This window comes from Microcebus murinus, chromosome 10, assembly GCF_040939455.1.
Source record: "Microcebus murinus isolate Inina chromosome 10, M.murinus_Inina_mat1.0, whole genome shotgun sequence".
Classification (NCBI taxonomy): Eukaryota; Metazoa; Chordata; class Mammalia; order Primates; family Cheirogaleidae; genus Microcebus; species Microcebus murinus.
Genome location: NC_134113.1, coordinates 36,390,278 through 36,410,083, shown reverse-complemented (window position 1 = coordinate 36,410,083; position 19,806 = coordinate 36,390,278). Strand labels below are relative to the sequence as shown.

The window sequence follows — 19,806 nt, the reverse complement described above, 5'->3', positions numbered from 1 at the left end:
GGAAAGGCTATATACAAATATTTGGCCCATAGTGAGTTAATAAAAATGCTATACAAACAAATTAAGCTGGAATAGAGAATAAAGAATGATGGGGGTAGAGAAAGAAGACTACTTAGACACTGGATTTTCTGAGGATGCAACATTTAGGTAGAAACTGAATGAAGTTCAGGATTAGTTATTATCTGAGGGAAAAGCAGTTCCAGGCAAGGCAACAGCAAATTCCAAAAGAGAAGAGAATGTTTATACATGGAAAGAACTCAAAATACTGCCCTTACAAAGAGGTAAGAAGGGAAACTGGGGAAGAAAATATGGATCCAGTGTTAGAAAACTTAGCAGGATAGCCATATTAAGAATGTCAGATGACAAGAAGCCCCCAACAATGCAAAGGATGACACGATCAGATTGACATTTCAGAAAAGTGTAAGCCAAACATAAACGTAGCTGTTTTATTAATAATACTCAATCCATAATAGTTTCATTTTAAGTTCAACAGTCATTTCAGAAAAAGGCTGTAGCATCCGTTAAAATGAAAATGGTGCTATTTAAATGTCCTCCCCCCCCCCGTGTATGTGAGTATGCAAAAATGGTATTATAAATAGAAGTTTTGAGGTTCTTTGAAACTTCAATATACAATTTGATGTCATTTTGTTTAAAAAGTCTTCTTTTAGCATTTTTCTCATATTTTTCAACAATCTTTTTCACATTTGTTTACTATTTCAGTGTCATGTTCTTATTTTAGAGCTTCTATTCTTTTATAATGCATACTTTTAATCATTATAAAAGTTTATTTTATAGTCTGATGTTTATGTCAAACATACTACCCTCTTCTTCCCAAATTTCTGTTGCCTCTGCTTGAAACAAAGGGCTCATTCATGCTCTGGTTTGCTGTGTGCACTGACTCACTCCTGTGGTTGATCTCCATCTCATGTGTTTTTAATGTTTAATTGTGAGCACCCTTTTGTAGGGATTATTTCTTCCCTGAGAAACCAATGTAGCTAAATGTTTATTAAGAATGCTCTCTTTCATTTCACCCTCTCCAGTCTGCCCTGGCCTAGGACTGATTTCACTTACTTTTTTTTGAGAGATGGTTTCCTGAACCAAGTGGGTGGTATATATTTGGATTCCAAGCCAAGAAATGCAGTTTGGTTTATGGGCACAGTTCCTGCATTGCCCCAGTGGTGGGGCTGATTTCTAAGTCTGGAACCACTTGTGTCCTTTACATTTCTCTCCCTCTTCTACAAAAGTGTCAGCTCACAACCCTACCATTGCAGCCTTCACTTTCCTTTTAATTTCTGACACCTGGAAATTACATTTCCACATTTGCAATCTAAACCATAGATAGTTTTTTGTTAAACTTTATCTGGCACATTTTGATATTTATAATGCGAGAGGTTCTGTGTTAGCTCAGTATGACATATTACAGATTCACATAGATTAATCTCTAAATTGGATTTTAATTTGAAATATAAGCAACGGCAATTTAGAGATTAATCTATGTGGATCTGAATATGTCGTACTTGCATAATCAAATACAGTAGTAGGCCTCATAACAACGTTTTGGTCAGCAACAAACACATACAATGGTGGTTCCATAAGATTATCACAGTGTATTTTTACTGGACCTTTTTTATTTTTAGATATGTTTAGATATATAAATACTTACCACTGTGTCACAGTCACCTACAGTGTTCAGTACAGTAACATGCCGGACAGGTTTGTAGCCTAGGAGCAGCAGGCTATACCAGATAGCCTAGGAGTGTAGTAGGCTCTAACATCTAGGTTTGTACAAAGACACTCTGTGATGTTCACACAATGATGAAATCCCCTGAAGACACATCTCTCTCAGAATGTATTCCCATCATTAAGCAATGCATGCTGTCAGTTGCTCAGATGTACAAATAAGTATCAAAAATTAACCAGGCTGTAAAAATGCTTTCAAAGTCTGTCTTCCCAACTGAGAACACAATTTCTTACTCTACTAGGTGAGCATACATTATAGCCCACATAGGATGAGTTAACTTTGCAAAACAATAATAATAATGGGTATAGAAACCCCTCCAAGCAGACACAGGAAGTGAGCACAGGCTCACTCAGCTGTACCAGAGCATGGGGAGAAGAGACACCAGGTACTACACAACTGGGTAAGAAAAGTTCAGCTAAAATTTTTAACAAATTGATAAAAGTACGAACTAACATGAAAGTATAGACTCTCTGAGAGTGGCAAGGGCTCACAGACTTTTTTCCATAAACTTCCACTGGGTGCTCCCAAAAAAGAACAGATCAAGGTGGAAGACTAGAGATGAAGACCCATTATAACTCTGAGAAGAATAAGAGAAAAAAACCTCTATCCCAGGGATGAGGGAGAAGCAGGAAATGGTCCTAGTTCCAGAAGTCTATTCCAATACTACCATAAGTCTCCTACCACTCAAAAGTGATAGGGAACTTTCTCACACAAGACACTCCACAGACAGAAGGCAGAATTTAGTCTGGCAGAGCAAAGAGAGGCAGAATCATGAAGATAGCTCCATCCCTAAGGCCCAGGGACACAAGGGCTTCCTAAGATTGAGGCTGGACAAGGACAACAGAGGAACCCCTTTGCCCCTGCCCCCCACTAGCTAGTAAGCACCAAGTAAGAAGCAATATCAGGGTACTCCAGGGGGAAGGCAGAGGGCAAAAGAGAGAAAACCACTGTGACACAGGTGCACGACAAAGACAGAAGGCTAGGAGTGGAGTACCTCAAGTGGTTAAATTGAAAGTAAACATAAAATACATCTTCCCTGTTTTAGTTTTTTAAAGCTTTATAAGCAGGATTGATTAATAGTTCTGTAAAGGGCCATATAGTAAATAAGTAAACAGTTTAGTCTTTATAGACCAAATGCTCCTTGTCCCAACTATCCAACTCTGCAGTTGTAGTACAAAAGCAGTAATAGACAATTTGTAAATAAAATGCATGGCTATGTTCCAATAAACTTTACTATGCACACTAAAAATTGAATTTAATATAACTTCCATGGGTCACAAAATATTCTTCTTTCTAGTTTTTCAATTATTTAAATATGTAAGAGCCATTCTAAATCACAGGCTAGATTTGGTATAAGGGTTATAGTTTATGACTTCTGGGTTAAAACAAAATTAGTAGCAATACTCTATGGGTTTACAGCATAGGTACAAAATACAGGAAGAAGCAATTAGAAGTATATTGTACAAAAATAATATTATTTTAAGGAAAACTGTGCTAAATTTAGGATCTATATCCTAAGCCCTAGGGCCACCACTGTAAACAATAAAATAAAGACATATAGCAAGATAAGCAAAGGCCTCCATCAATATTAGATCAACAAAGTATTATGTGAACATAAAAATTGATTAGAACTCCTTTACATTTGGAAAATTTATAATTTAAATAAGAAATCTCATCTTATGCAGGAGAAATTTTTAAGAAAAATATAATTAAATTGTTTTGCTTTTAAAGCTCTGAAAATAATGGAGAGTGAGCTAAGAGAAGAAGCTTTGAAATCACGGTGACAGAGATTTCTAAACCTAGAGTGGGGGAAAAGAAACTAAACAGAAAAACAGGTATACCTTAATGTGTATCCATGTACAGTTATCTTGCCTGTGGCTAATCTGTTCAGCTACTTAGGATAGAGGATTGCGAAGGCCAAGATCATGTGATGATTGCTACACTCTTAGCTCCAGCTGCGCTGTGGTCTGAATGTTTGTGTCCCTCTAAAGTTCATATGTTGAAACCTAATCACCAGTGTGAAGTATTAGGAGGTGGAGTCTTTGGAAGGTGATTAGTGCCCTTATAAAAAAGGGCCCAGAGAGCTGTCTTGCCCCTTTCACCACTTGAGAACACAGCAAGAAGGAGCCAACTGTGAACCAGGAAACAAGCTCTAACCAGACACTGAATCTGATGGTAACTTGATCTTGGAATTCTCAGCCTCCAGAATTGTGAGAAATAAATGCCTCATGTTTATAAGTTACCCAGTCTATGGTATTTTGTTATAGCAGCACAAACTAAGGCAGAGTGCTGGGACAAAATACCATAGAGTAAGTGGCTTAAACAACCGGCATGTATTTCTCATAATTCTGGAGACTAGGACTTTCAAGAACTAGGTGCTAGCAGATTCGGTCTGGTGAGAACGCCCTCTTTTGGGTTATAGATAGCAGCCTTCTGGATCTGTGCATCCTTACAAGGGAGAGAAGGGAGAGGGAGAGGGAGATTGGAAAAGGGAAAGGAAGAAAGCAAACAACTCTGGTCTCTTTCTATTCCTATAAGGACAATAATCCTACCATCATGAAGGCCCCACCCTCCTGACCTTACGGAGACCTAATTATCTCCTAAAGGTCCCACCTCAGGTACCATCACATTGGGGGTTAGGGCTTAACATATGCATTTTGGGAGAACAAAAACATTGTCTATAGCATACACCCATCTCAACATTTTCCTATTAGTGGTTGTCATTTGGATGCCAAACTGGCAATATTTGGAAATGTGTGACATCAGAAGAAATTAAAGTCTGCCTGGTCATGCAACATCTCATTTATCCAGAGGCATATTTCTGTCAAATTCAGCTAGCTAAAATATGTCTGAGAAAGAGCTGGCATGATATTAATACAAAATTTCCCTTTGAGTTATCAAAATAAGTTACTCAGCATTTCTTCAGTCATGCATGTTAAGCTTTGCTGCCTTATTTGTTTTATCTTCCACTATTCCTTTACAAAAAAAAAAGAACATTTTCTGGAGAACATACACTGTACTGAAAAAGGAAAGAAAATAAATCCTATATGTTTAGGTTAAAAATAAAAATTTTGGCCTAAAGAAGTAAGCTTCAGTTATCTGTAAGTTTACTTAGAAAGAACAACTCTTTCCCATTTATGCCAGACAAATACGGCATTACTTGTGCCACTGAAATATATACTAAAATCTCAAGGACTTATTTTAATAATGATGAGTATTCAGAGTGTTTAGGTCCTTCAGGACATTGATGGAAAAAGGGTATCACAATTTTCTCCTCATGCCTGAAATTTAGGTTCTGACACATTCCCAAATCCCCTTCCTTCTTCCCACTTGGAGGTAAAGACTGTAAGGAAAGAAGACCAAGGGTGCTATTACCACTTTTCACTCCCTTATATGAGCCTGTCAAAATACCAGTTCCTAACGAAGTTTTGTCTGTGCATTAGGGATCAGTAAAAGGTAATCTGACTGTCACAGTCATTATCTCTTGGTTCACTGACACAGGCTGAGAAGAAGGAAGAGAACATTGCTGGTACTTTCTTCTAATTTTATGTGAGATAGTTAATTTTAGATGTAAATTTGACTGGATTAAAAGATACCTAGACACAGTAATTTCCCCTTATTTATTGTTTCATTTTCTGTAGTCTTCGTTACCTACAATCAACTTTAGGACAAAAATACTAAATGGAAAATTCCAGAAATAAACAATTCATATGCTTTGAATTGCATTTTGCTCTGAGTAGCATGATAAAATCTCTCGCTTACCTGCTCCATTCAGGTTGTGAATCATCTCTTTGTCCTGTATGTGCTACCCACCCACCCAATACTGTATAGAAAAACAGCACCTATAGAGTTTGATATTATCTATGATTTCAGGCATCCACTAGGGGGCTTGGGATGTGTGCCCCTTGACTAAGGGGGGACTACTCTTGCTGGTAAAGCATTATTTCTGAATACGTCTATGAGAATGTTTCTGGAAGAGACTGACATTTGAATCAGTGGACTAAGGAAGATCCTCCCCCACCTAATGTGGGCAGCCTGGATAGAACTAGCTTTCAGTTCTATTCTTCCTTGCAGAAGAAAGGCAAATTTGCACTTTCTCTTCTAGAGCAGGAAAACCATTCTTCTCTTGTCCTCGGACATTAGAAATCCAGGTTCTCTGGCTTTTTGGTTCTGGGATTTATACTACCATACCCCAAGCCCCACTGGGTCCTCAGGTCTTCAACAGCCAACTGAGAATTGTACCATCACCTCCCCTGGATCTGAGGCCTTCAGGCTTGGACTGGGACATACTGCTGGCTTCCTTGGTTCTCCAGCTTGCAGATGTCCTATCACAAGTGGGACTTCTCAGGCTCCATAATCATGTGAGCTAATTCCCCTAATAAAGCCCCTCTCATATAATTGTATCTGTGTATCTGATAGGTTCTATCTCTCTGGAAAATTCTGACTAATACACTATCTATGGGTATTTTCACCTTTAGTACTAAAAAGTTAATAACCACTAATACTAAGCAAACCATTTATTAAACATCTGCTATTTTCAAATAATTGTGCTAGACTTTCAAAACATATAACTTATCTAATCTTTACCAACATTAGTATACATTCCTCTTATAAGCATTGGACAGGGTTTTGCCCTTTTGGTCTGGGGCAACATGCTCTCCTGGTCTGCCTCCTATCTATCTGTCAGTTCTTTGAAGTCTTTGCAAGCATCTCTGCCTCCATTGTTCCTTACAAGTTCATGTTCCTCAGGGCTTGTTAAAAACTGTTATAGACCTATGTATTTGCTCTTGATGGTGCAGTGTAGTGACTAAGCTCAAGGTCTTAAGAATCAACTGGCCCAACCTCCATTCCTCTTTATTTAGCCTTTCTATACTTCAATTTCAACTCTTCAAAATAAAATTAGTGCCTGCCTTATAAGTTTGTTGGGAGGATTGATTGAAATGAAGCATAGAAAGTGCTAAGCACTTTACTCAGCATGTGATAAATACTCAATGTACATGAACTGTTGTTATCATGTTCAGATTATGTTATCCTAAATTATTTGCTTAATATCTGACTTTGTCCTTAGACTGCTAGCTCTATCCCTAGCCTGCGACTTGGTCACTTGGCACATAGTAGGCTCTCATTTGATTTTCCTTGAATGACTAAGCAAAGGAAATAAGAATCAAAGGAATGTATCACCATGTAAAGTGGGCATCATTATGCCTATATTAAGTATAAGAGAAATAGAATGTGGAGAAAGTAGCAATAGTCTAAGCTTCCATAGATAGTAAATGGCAGAATTGCAACTCAAATACTTATTTATCTAAATATGAAGCCCATGCACTTTTCATTTATCATACTTGGGAAAATGCACACCCCTGAGGGGAAGAAGTGGGGAATAATCATTCATTATTGAGCACTTACTGTGGATTTGGTAATGTTCTAAAAGCACTTGCATGTATTTTCTCAGATAATTTTTACAGCAGACTTATGAGTTAGAAACTATGATTATTTTCAATTTTTTCAGCCAAAAACTAAAGTTCAGGGAGGATAATAACAGATCAAGGTTACACAGATAGTAACAAGTCAAGGTTATATGGCTAGGATGAGAAAGGGTTAGATAGGATTGAGACCCAGCCTTCTGGATCCAGAGCTCATACCTTTAACTGCCAGTTTGCCCCTCTCAGCATCATGAGATGCTTTACAATTAAACAACACTAAAAAGAAATTCAAAGTCAGAATGACTTTTACCCAGTCAACTATTCAGTACACATTTGATATCTATATATGATTAGCTTATCTTAGAAAAATATAAAAAGGCCACTGAACTCTAATTTCTGCCCTGAACTATTACTGAATTTTAAAGGACATCCATACTGACTTTTACAATTTGTCATTCAACTTTTGCCTATACATTTCTACTAATATTAATAGGCTGTTCACTGATTCCTAGAAGGCACTGATAGTAAGTTTAAGCAGAATAAATACAGTAAATTTTTTCTTGAGTAAAAATGTGTCAAGTTATATCCTCTGCTCATTTACTTAGTTTTAGCCCCCCCCCAAATCTATGCAATATTTGAAGACAATTCACCAATTTATTCATCAAACATCTGAGCACTTATTTTTCAAGCACTGTTATAGGCAATGAATACACAAATACATATAAAAAACTTATATTTTTATGGGACAGCTATGTAGAGGAATAATCTCAACCTCATGTGGTAAGTATTCTAATAGTATTATTTCAAAACTTGTGATTTGAAGCATCAAGAAATTAATATGTGACTTGAGGAAGGAGTGGGTTGGCAAATTGGGTATGTATACAGGACAATTTTTGTTTGGACCTCCAGGTATATCCAAATGCTTCCTGTTTCTGGAGAATACCAAAATAAACAGGCTCCTGCTTCATAGGATAGCCTAAAGGCAGCAAACATTCTCTGTCCTAGCGTCCTGGCAGTAGGGTAGTTGCACCCAACATCCATGACTCAGGGAAGAAATAATTATCATTGTTGAGTGGTTACTACCTATCAGGCCTAGTCTATGGACTTTATACATGTTAACTCATTAAAAACCAACAACTCTGAGAGGTCAGTGCTATTATTACCATTTGCCATTTAACAGATACAAAAACTGAGACTTTAAATCAGTCACATAACTAAGTCGCAGAGCTATTAGCTTGGGATTGAAACCCAAGCAGGATGGCTCTGGAATGTATGTTTTTAAGTCACAGTATCCTGTGGCTTCTCAAACAAACAATACTCCAGAAATGACATAAAGTACAACAGAAACTCGAAGAAAATAGTATTGGAATATCACTTTACAGTTTGCACAGAGTTTTGCCGTCCATTATCTCACATAATGTTCTCAACAATCTTGTAAAATAGGTACTACCCTGACTAAAACTCCATAGCCTTCTGTTCCCTTCTCCTCTTCATTATCTATGTTTTTGTCACTGCTCTCTGGTGCTCTAACGCACCAAGATGACCATCTTTGCACTTGCTCCTCCTCCTTCTCAAAATGCTCTTCTTCTCAATCTTTGCATGGCTGTCTCTACTTTAATGTCACCTCTTCAGAAAGTTCTTCCAGAATCTCACTGTGTAAGTAGCTCTCAGTTCTATTCCACTGTTTACTTTTCTTCTCTGCACTACTGCTCTCTGGAATCATACTATTTGTTTACCTCTTTAAATATTTTATTTTATCTGTCTACTTTAACTAGAATGTAAGCACCATTGGTAGCAGAGAACCTGCTAATTGTGTTTACTTCTGTATCTTCCATTCCTAAATAGATTGTAGACATGTCATATTCAAAAATATTAATTCTAGCTTTTATTCCTACATTTTTTATTTTTGTTATTGTAAGTTAGTTTTATATCACAATTTTTCACTTATCATTTGGATGTAGGTGATTATTATTTGGATGCTGTTTGGATACAGGATTTTTGATTTGTGAGTATCAGTTATTGTGTAACCTTAACAAATTGACTTATGTTTTCTAATAGCTTTTCAGTTGATAATCAAATAATCTGAAAATAATAATTTTGACAGTTCCTCTTTAATATTTTATTTTTTTATAACTTATAACTGATTAAATCATTTTTGTACTGTTTTTGGTGTTCATAAAAATGCTCTATCTTTTACTTCTAAGTGTAATATTTGACATAGACATCTGATGGTTAGTCTTCATCATGTTAAGGAAGCCCTCTACTTATAGGTTACTAAAAGCTGTTTGGTTTGAAATCAGATATCAATGTTACCTATCATCACCATGCCTTTCTCAATATATACTTATATTTTATGGTTTTTCTCCTTTAATCTGTTACTGTAAAAAATTACAGTAATTTTTATGTAAAAATATTTCCTAATTTTGAAGTATTCTATTTCTTGGACATTGATGCTTCTCAACTGCATGAGATAGAACTGCCTTTACAGAAGGAATCTGGAAATACATTGGATGTTTTCAGTTAACACAATGATGGGACTCTGGGATCTAGCTGGCATTCAGTTCCTGGGAACTAAGGATACTAAACCTCCTATATGAAAACTAAGTTTAGGGCCCCAATTAACAATGGTGTCACAGTTGAGAAACAATGCTGATTGTGAATTAGTTTTTCATCATGTGTTAAAACATATTATTGGCATGATTAATATGCCAACACAGAGTGATTCCTAATTTTGAATCATTCTAGCATTTTTTTGAAATAACCTCTGCTAGATTATGGTGCTTTAATGTTTTACTATATTATTAGGATTATCTAAATTATATTTAATTTTCAAGAGAGAGTTTAAAAAATATATTTTGATAAGTTCATCACACTGCTCATTGTGAATTTATGAAAAACTTTCCCAATCTTTTCCAGATCAACTTAAACCAAATTGTTCTAGTCATATACCAGTGGAATTGACATGCCATCAACATTCTATTGTGATTCAATCTAATGAATGAAAGTTAAATTAATGTCCACTAAATTTTATCTTTTATTGTAACCTGCCATTAAAGCTACAAATAACTTTAGAATATTGATTTAGTTCACCAAACTATTTGTTATTCCTCCTAGCTTGATGTCACTTGTGCATTTGATTAAAATAATATTCTATGCTGCTTATCCAATATATTGGTAACAATGTTGAATAGGACAGAGAACCAAACTTTTATGGAGCAGTGTTTCAACCATTAGAAATCCAAGACTGCAATTATTCACTTCACTTATTTTCACATTTTCCCCAAGGTTTCTGTGAGAGTCGTGCTATCATGAGTATATAGTAAGACCATGGTATATGTCTGAATTTTAGCCAGACTTATTCTTAGTGATCCCTTATAGCCTCTGGGACCACTACTTTCTTTTCTAAGTGCCAATATATTATTCTTTTAATGATATATCACATTAAATACCTGCGTATCTCTCTGTGTGTGTGTGTGTGTGTGTGTGTGTGTGTGTGTGTGTGTCAGGAGGCAACAACAAAAATATTGTTTTATAGTTTCCTAAAACACCTTTACCACCTTTTTGGAAACCAGATTATTTGTCCATCAACAATTACTTCTGTTCTCCAATTTTTCTCAAAAATCACCTTCAGCAGTCCTTCAACCATATTCGCCATTTTTTTTCATTACTGTTAAATAGACGAAACTGTGATTTCATGCCTTTTTTCCTCCATCTAACTTGCAGGTTTAAATCTTATGGCCATTTTATGACTCCAGTATTCTCTTCTTTTTTCGTTAAAGGTAACTCTTTGATAGAAAAAAAGAAACCAGAAGAGTTTATACTGAAATATAATAACTATCACCATACTGGGCAAGTAAATTAAAATAGCAGAACTAGTTAGACTTGAAATAGTTACATTATTTCTAAGGGAAATTACCATCAGTTTAAATAAGAAGCCTTAGGTTTCTGTCCAAGACAGAGATATCTGAGTGTAACTTCAAAATAAACTTCAATCCCACATAATTTTTTTTCAAGTGGTCTTTGGGCAAGTGTTCAAATTCAGCTAGCTCATTACTTGGGAAGACTCCATCATAGAAAATCTATAACTACCAACACCAACACCTCCCATCTTTTCCTGGCGCTGGACCGGACCCCACTTGTAGGAGTCTACAGTACATGCAGGCCCGTGTGCATGCACACACACACACACACAAACACAAACACACCCACAAAGGCAAAATGACATCCTAGGTAACCACCAGTCTTGCATTATTTTTGGATGGAAGTGCTTTTTTTGTTTTTATTTTGTATTAAGAATAATCCATGATAGCTAGTTCAGCTAAATCAATGTTATTCATTCATTTGATCAATCAACAAATATGAAGAGTATGCCAACTATGTATCACACAATGTGCTGTGTTCTATATAAACAAATCCAACATGGTCTGTGACCTGACAGAGACTTTAGCCTAACAGACAGATGTCAAGGCTTTAAGCAAAGAACTTTCTCCAAGAGATATTGGCTTTGCACATAAACACCATCCCTAATATCCAGTACAGCTTCCCACTTGATATTACTCCCCAGATGTTTCCTTCCCCCCAATAAATAGGTAGGCCCTAGTTGTGATCCCTGAAAAACACTCCAGAAGCAAAGGCATTAATTTCATAAATTGCACACCAAATACATTTCAGGGCTTCTTAGGCAGTTGACACACCAAACTAGAAGGTATCCATCAGATTTCTTTTTCTTCTTTTCTGAAAGCTCTCATTATTTTCTGGATTTCTTTTAAATATTAAAACTATACGTAAAATTCTCCTTAAATACAAAATACCTTTTTGGTAATCAAAACTCTTCAGAGATTTGGGTCATTCTCTTTACAACTTTTCACTATCAAACAAAAAAGAAAATGCAGATGTGGGAAAAATCTGACTCTAGGAATATTCTGTAACTGTATAGTGCAAAAGGAAACACTCTCATTGATATGCAAAAACCAAAAAAGTTCATTCAAAATAATTTAAAAATGTTTATTGGAGATCACAGAAAAGAGGAGCAAGCACTTAATATTTGCAGACTGGAACATATCTAGATGCCAATGTGGAAAGGCTTTAAAACAAGAGCCAAAATATACTCAGCTCATTTCTTTTCTGTGCTTTCCTGATCAAAGCCACCAAGGCATACATCTTTAAAATAACATAAAAACTAACTTAATTTTTATTTTACTTAATCTCTATGCATGTCAAATTAAAGAAAAAAACAAACTAGGAGTGAGAGGGAAGAGGCGGGTCCCTCTGGACTGTGAGCAAAAGCAATTTTCAGGCAAATACAGATTTTATAAAAACTAGTGAATAGAGCTGATTAGAAAAGCTATAGGCTGCTCAAGGCTTGAATTGGAAGATACATGAAGTAATAAGCTCTGCATGCCTTGAAAAGTGAAAAGGGAAAAGAGAAAAAATTTAATGTATCACAAAGTCTATGGTAAGTGTGGCACCCATGGGATTCTCATTTGCATTCAATTTTTGTTCTTGTATTTTTTTCATAAGGTTGAAATCTGCAAAATAAAAGTATGTGATTTTATATTAGAATGTTTAAAAGACAAAAGTTTGATTTTTTAACAAAAGTTTGATTTTTTAAAAAGGAACTCACACTGAGATTTGTTTAATCAATATTTTAAATCACAAGTTATTTTAGAAGCCAAGAAATAAGGATTTCCATTTACATTTTTGCAACTTGTCCAACTTGAATTTAACTCACAGAAAATGTTAGATGCCAGTAACATCAACATTTATCTTATATAAGCACATGAATGCAGATTATAAACTACTAATCATGTCATAAGGAAAGTATCAAATATTTTAAATTACATAATTTTAATTAACTCTTAGAAATGTTTTAATTACTCATTTTTCTCCAAGAGTTGGTTTTATATTATTCCTTTATATGCCATAATTATTTAAAAGCCATTCATCTTAAAGTTAGGGGGAAAAGGTAAGCAAAAGTGAAATTTTGAAAAATTCTTTTGTATTATCTTCTTTGACCTTGAGATGGAAAGTGAAGGAGAGTTGGAGCTACTGTACTTAAGAAAGTGCCTAAATCCATGCAGTTTTTAATCCTATGTTCTTTAATATGAAGGTGTTAAGTATCAAGGATTGCATTCTGCTTTGTTCCCTTGAGTTTAACTGAAGGTCATTCCTGGTTTTAAAGATTACAATCTGGGCAAATGAATCTCTAGTGTAGGGAAGAGTGGCTGTGAACATTTTAAAGTCTGGAAGGGAATTTCACACTAATCTCTTTATCAGCATTTTCTCTTTGCCACAAGGGTAAATTACATGTACTATTCCCTATACCACCATTGTCTAACACAAAATATTAGCCTGAAAATGAATATATCTCCTATAATGACCATTTCCATTCAACATGTAGATTTATGCATAGGGACGTGTAAATTACAGGGCTCAGTATGTTTCTGAAAATCTAATTATAATTTGTGATATTTTAGCCTAGCAATAAAAAGAAGCAATAAACTGATCTATAGGTTTTCTTGGCATATATAACCAAATTGCTCCCCAGGATGTACACTTCAAGTATTACTATTTCTTGGTAATTTTAATTTTTGATCATTTTCTTGGTTATAGATATATTAAGTGAATGGTAGCCAAGCTGTAAATGTTGAATTGCTTTTACATGTATTTTCCCCTCTCTCTCTGGAATGTTTTCCTAAGGATCTTATTAATATAATACACCAAATCTCGGAAAGGATATTTTTCTTTCTCAGGGAGCCTTCCTTGCCCAAAGCCTTCCTTCCCCATTATTCTCTATCCAATGACATGTTTATTTTCTTTAGAGCACTTCAAATTTTCAACTAATCTAAAATCTCAATTATGAGTTACATCATCTGGCCCCTGACTACCAACGTCACACATCCCATTTTCTACCTCTGCTTACTTTTTCACACTGACTTCCCTGATGTTCCCCGATACACAAGAGTTCCTCCTCCTAAGCACATTCCCCAAGATATCTACAACATTTGCTTTGTAACTTTCCACAGTGTTCTGGAATATCATCAACTCAAGAGGGCTTTCCTTGACTAACATATCTAAAACAGCAGCCCCCATTGATAGCACTCTCCTTTATCCAGTTTTCTTTTCCTTAACACTTGTAGTTGTGTATGTATATGTCCAATGTGTAATGCTCATTACTATGTAAATGCCATTAGATTTTATTTATTTTGTTCACTACCACTGCCACAGTGCATAAAACAATGCTTGGTATCAAGCTGGCACTCAATATTTATTTGTTAAATTCATTAATTAATCCCTTATTATCTGTTTCCCCCATTAGACTCTTATGGACCATAAAAGCAAAACCTTTTTTTCTGGTGTTTCTACAGCATCTTGTATGTAGTAGGTGATAAGTGAATATTGAATGAATGAATGGCTTGTCTGTGTGCGTGTTTGAACCATATGAAGTAGAATTATGTGTGTTTAGCACACCAGTGTACACCAATCCCACAATAGGATCTGGCTAATAGTAGGCACTCAATAGTAAATAATATCAAGAACTGGGACCAGAGTGAACAAAAACTTACACTGGCCACAGCCACTCAGAAGCCTTTATGGGGTTAATCTTAGGTCTTAATGGCAGAGTTCTGGGCATGCATAGGGGCATGAAAGTCTTGAGTCACCCTGTCCATTCTTTCGGGCACTAGCCTGGTCCTTGAAGAAACTTACTTCCCAAACAAGAGCCAAGAAGCTAGATGCAGACTGCTGAGCTCCTTACTTTCAGACATATCTTTTGAATTTGGGGAACAGTAAATTTCCTAATTTTAATCCACAGCTTTGATTTGTTTGCTTAAAATGTTTGCCCTGAAAACTCCAGATGTATCCGTTTATGATGCTAAAGAGCACCAAGCAAAAAGAATTAAATTCTAGCATAAAATCTCCACTAGGTAGTAGAGTAACCTTGAAAACATCTCATCACTTCTTTCATGTTTTTCATTTGTAAAATGAAGATACAAAAAAAACCAACTAGCAGCTCTAAAATTATGCAGGATGTATTCATATTCTTTGGGATGCCCTTGAGAGGCTTTGTCAAGCACCTTCTTTCTTTCCTCTCCTTTGCCCACCTGCCACAGTCCCTTTTGGTTAAAAATCACAGCCTTGTAAGCTACCATTGCGGATGAGTGTACAAGGGAAAGAAAGTTTAAGAACCACTGACCTATGCTACCTTTAACATCCTTTTCAGAGCCAAAATGTTGTGAATCTATGAAGTGTACCTCCGTCCACTACTATCTATATTTTAACATTGCTTAAGTTACTGCTGTCCTTCGTTTAGTTACACTAACTTACATTAATTTTTTATTGTACTGGAAGGAGCTATGCAGACACTGAGAATTCAAAGATGAATTTAGAAATAGTCTCTTCCCTCAAGGAGCACCATCCAGTGGGGAGACAAATGCAACAGAGAGTGATCAATGCTCTGATGGGGCAAAAGCCGTGCATAAATTTAGAATCTATCAAAGGATACCAAAGCAGCCTGCGAGAGGGGTCATCTGGAAAATCTCCCAGTAGGTGACCAAAAACTGGGTCCTAACTTTAATTAATTGAATTGTAGACTGCTAAACCCGCACAGAATCAGAATCTTCTAATCCAAACTCTGGATATGGCAGAGAGGAAAACTGATGTCCAAAAAGGTTAAATGACACACCCAAAATGAGTAGCTGAGTTGCAACTAGAATCCAGTCCAGTATTATTAGGCTGCTTCTTTTAAAAGATACTTATTTTTGAAAGAAAAATTTTAGAACCTTTTATTTCATCATTTGAATGATGAAACTAACCACTTAATCATATTTTAGTAAGGTAGAGAGAAAGATATTTATATATATTGACTTCATGCACAGTGGTGATGCTAATAACCCATTATCCCTACATTATATAGTTTTTGTGAGCTGCTGGTAAATTTATTTAGATCCATCCACACTCTAACCCATCTGCCCTCCTTAGCTTCTGCATGGACCTATCACACTGAGAAGAACAGGTACAGTTTGGCTGTGAACAAGAACAAACTTTAACACATAAATCTTGATCTGATTAGCACGTCCTCTGAATAACTGACTGAGGCAACAAAAGGCTAAGGTAAAATCCAAACACTGAAATATTATTATTATTATTAGTGTATAAAATTACTCAGGGCAATCTTCTTGGAGTTTTTGCCCCTAATGTCGTTTTACTTGGGATGTTTAATGACTGTGATTTAGTAATGGGACAATATAAGAGCTCATCACATTAAAACAGAAATACTTGGGAAATCCATAGTTTCTAATAGCTTGCCATCTGCTTGGCTCTTAATGGCAATGGATTCATCCTGCTTAGTGCTCAGATGATGATATTGGGGGTGAAATCAAGGATTATACGATGGATTTCTGAGCACTTTCACTACTGTTATTAATTTGCTAGCTTGCAAATCAACATTTTCCAACATAAATCAATTATGTTTTATCTTTCAACTCTTATCCCAAGTAAGGTTGCTATGGGCACCACATAACATGTGTTCTGGCGCCAACAGATCGCGTTAAAGTCAACCACAGTCTCTCCAATTAAAAACCTCAAACTGAGTTCGCTGGCTTTGTCACTGTACTCCCAGAAGGATGCTCTTTTGCCTTGCCCCACCTTTCAGTTTCATCCGCTAGAAAGAAAATGTTTAGAGGTACATGGGACGAAATCAGGTTCATGGGAGCACACCATTTCCAAATGGCCGCCCAGGGTCCTAAACCCTGACGCTGCGGAGAGGGACTAGCGGGAGTCCTCCTCTGCAGAGCGCTGGGACTCAAGCACATTCGTAACTGGACGTTGAAATCCAGAAAGGAGACATGAACACTCAGAGACAGGTTATAAGCCCGCACCGGTGCACCAGAAAGGTCCCTAATCGCAGCAGGCGACTCTATCCTTGAGCATGAGGGGGTCCCGGGGCGGAAGCACAACTGTTTCCCCAATCAAGTCAGAGAGCAGGGCTCGCAGGGTCGCAGGTCAGAAGCTGAATTTTAACCCAACCTGCGCTTTGTCCCCGCGCCTTTTGCAGCCCAGGCACGGAGGTGGCACGGAGCTGGGAGAGAGCGAGATTGGCCGGGGCGGGAGAAGCTGAGAGTTGCAACAGCCCCGGGGGCTGCCGGGGGCGGGAGCAGCCGCGACCCCGCCGCATTTGGAACGGGAAGCGTAGTGGAGAGCCTGGGGACAGCCCGGCTCCGCCGCCGACGCGGCGCCCCCGCCCCGGCACAGCTGCCCGCGCTCCGCGTTGCCCTTTCGGCAGAGGGCAGCTCCCCGCCGCGGCAGCCCCGCCGCCACCGTGCGCCTGGCCACCCGGGGGTGCACCCTGCCCGCCCCCGGGCGGGCGCCAGGGCACAGGCAGCTGGACCGACCCTCGCCCTCCGGCGCCTGGACAAACTTCCTCCCGAGCACCGGCCGTGCAGGCTGGCAGGCGGCGCCCTGGCCGGTCTCCTCCGGTCTCGGGGCGAGCTTTCCCTCTGCCCCTCTCCAACCCCAAGCCCCGGGCGCCTAGCGGTCCCCGCGCATCCGCTCCAACAAAGCCGGCGGCCCCGAGGCGACCTGGCGAGGGGCAGCGAGTGGCGGCGGGGGCGCCGGAGCCCGAGGAAGGCACCCCGGGGCCGGGCGAGGACGGCGTGAAGGGGCAGCGGGGACGTGGCGGGGAGAGAAAGGGGAAGAAAGTGTCCTGCTCTCGGCGCGGACGCCTCTCGGCTCGTCCCCGCTCCCCCGGCCGAGCGAGCGCGTCCCGCCGTCCCGGTGGGAGTTGGCGGAGACGCAGGGGGAGACGGAGGGGACGCGGGGGCCTGGCGGGCGCGCCGCCCCCTTACCTCTGTCCAGAGTGAGCGGCTGGACCACTGTCAGTGTCGCCATGTCTGCCGTGGGAGCCGAAGTGACGCTCGGCTTCAGCATCAGCAGCCGCTCGTAGTGAGAAAAAGAGGAGGAGATTGGGGGCGGGGGTGGAGAGGGAAGACGGAAAGGAGGGGGAGGAGGGGGAAGGAAGGAAGGTGGTGGCGATGGAGGAGAAGAACGCTCGGGTGGGTTGGCGGCCAGATGGAGACGCAACTGTTCCGCCGCGGCAGATCTTCAGATGCTGCGCGGAGCCGAGCAGGTATCCGAGAGCGACCGCATCGCGGGCTCCGGGGAGGAAGGCTCTGCCCTGGAACTTCGCTGTTCCACCCCCAGCGCCGAGTGGGTGTAGCTGGCGTGTTGCTCTTTCAACTTTCCGCTGTAATAAAATGATCAGAATATGCGTGTGTGTATGTGTGCGTGTGTGTGTATGTGTGTGCGTGTGCGTGTGTGTGTGTGTGTGTGTGTGTGTGTGTGAGATGGAAAAAGGATATGAGGGCGGGAGTGGAAAGATGAGTTTTTTTTTTTTTTTTTCCAGATTAAGAGAAATTGTCAACCCTGTAATCGCATCCTATTTAGAGAGAAAATGCTTCTAGTGTCAGAAATGTTTGGGATTTAATTACGGTTGCAGTTAATTTCTGTTGAAGTTTTTTGGAATGTTGACTTGTACCAGTATATAAGATAACCGACCTAAGGCCAGGGTTCCATCAGTAGGTATCCATTTAGGACCTGAATTTATTGCCTAGGAAATAAATCACCTGTAATAACAAACTTTTAAAAATGTTTTAAAATAAAAAACATGAAGATGAATTTCTATCGCTAAGTCGAATTTTTTTTAAGCCACTGGCATTACTTTACCAATTCAATAGATGTATCTCAGAAATAAGTAGGATTTTCAGACTTTTTCTCAGTTTTTTAACAGATCACATCTAGTAAAGGTGTTCCTCCCCCCCCCTTTACTCTTACTTTCCTAACTGATTTTGGTTGTCTGTCACTAAGTTTGAAAAACATGTACCTAGCACTCTTTATGATATATAACCAGTGGTTACTCAATGATACCACTTACAGTTTAATTAATATATGTGCCAGGAATTGAGCTAGGAGTGTTCCATGCCATGTATCATGCTCCTAACTTGAGGATTCAATGTAGTCCCTGACTTCGTGTGTCCTATGATCTAGTGGAAAACCATGTTATTAAAAAGTTGACTTTAGAGTCAGTTGATCAGGATTTAAACACTAGAGTCTTTAAACACTCACTGTGACCCTTTTGTTTCCACAAACAGACTCCTTTCACTGTCTGGAGCTAGTAAGGCTCCAGTTCATACTGGAGTAAGCCATTTCATACTTCCCGATTAATAAATTAAGAAGTACAGAGAAACCTGTTATAAGCAGAAAGTGGGCAACTCTGGCTGCAGGTTTGGAAATGACAGAGCTGCCTCCATTCCCTTTCCTGTGATAAAGCTGAATTGTTTGGCTAGCAATAAATTCTTAAAGGTAAACACTGTTTTCTAGCAGAATACTGGCATATGATAGACGCCATTTTCTTCTGATTACTGTATGGATGATTTCCGAAGGTCTTTTCTATTTTGTGGTCTACAGTTGAAAAAATAAACAATGTTTCACCAATGATTGGGAAAGCCAAAGATGATCAACCACACATATGTTTAACAAACCCTAAAGATGCATCTAAAATAGTTAAATGTTCAAAATGCTTATCTTTTAATTTGGTATTTTAGAAAGAACCCTGATCTTGAAATTCAAATCTTGGTTATGCGCTCT

At 38.5% G+C, this 19,806-nt stretch overlaps 1 protein-coding gene and 1 long non-coding RNA gene across 4 annotated transcripts in view; one reads left to right on the top strand and one right to left on the bottom strand.

Annotated features, from left to right (window-relative positions):
- Nucleotides 1-19,806, bottom strand: part of LIN7A (lin-7 cell polarity scaffold A) — a 153,040-nt gene that overhangs the window by 101,692 nt on the left and 31,542 nt on the right. Inside the window, exon 1 of one of the 3 annotated variants that reach the window (XM_012759760.3) lies at nt 18,009-18,572. The exons of 1 other annotated variant lie outside the window; for it this stretch is intronic. In XM_012759760.3, coding sequence (XP_012615214.1) covers nt 18,009-18,090 — 82 coding nt within the window. In that variant the 5' untranslated portion in view covers nt 18,091-18,572. Of the gene's footprint in view, nt 1-18,008; nt 18,573-19,806 lie in introns of those variants that run through there. One more of the 3 variants, XM_020287968.2, reaches the window with a different exon arrangement.
- On the top strand, nt 17,926-19,520 carry LOC142873352 (uncharacterized). Its single transcript, XR_012921422.1, has 3 exons — nt 17,926-18,105; nt 18,566-18,737; nt 19,311-19,520. It is a non-coding gene; the product is annotated as an uncharacterized LOC142873352 (long non-coding RNA).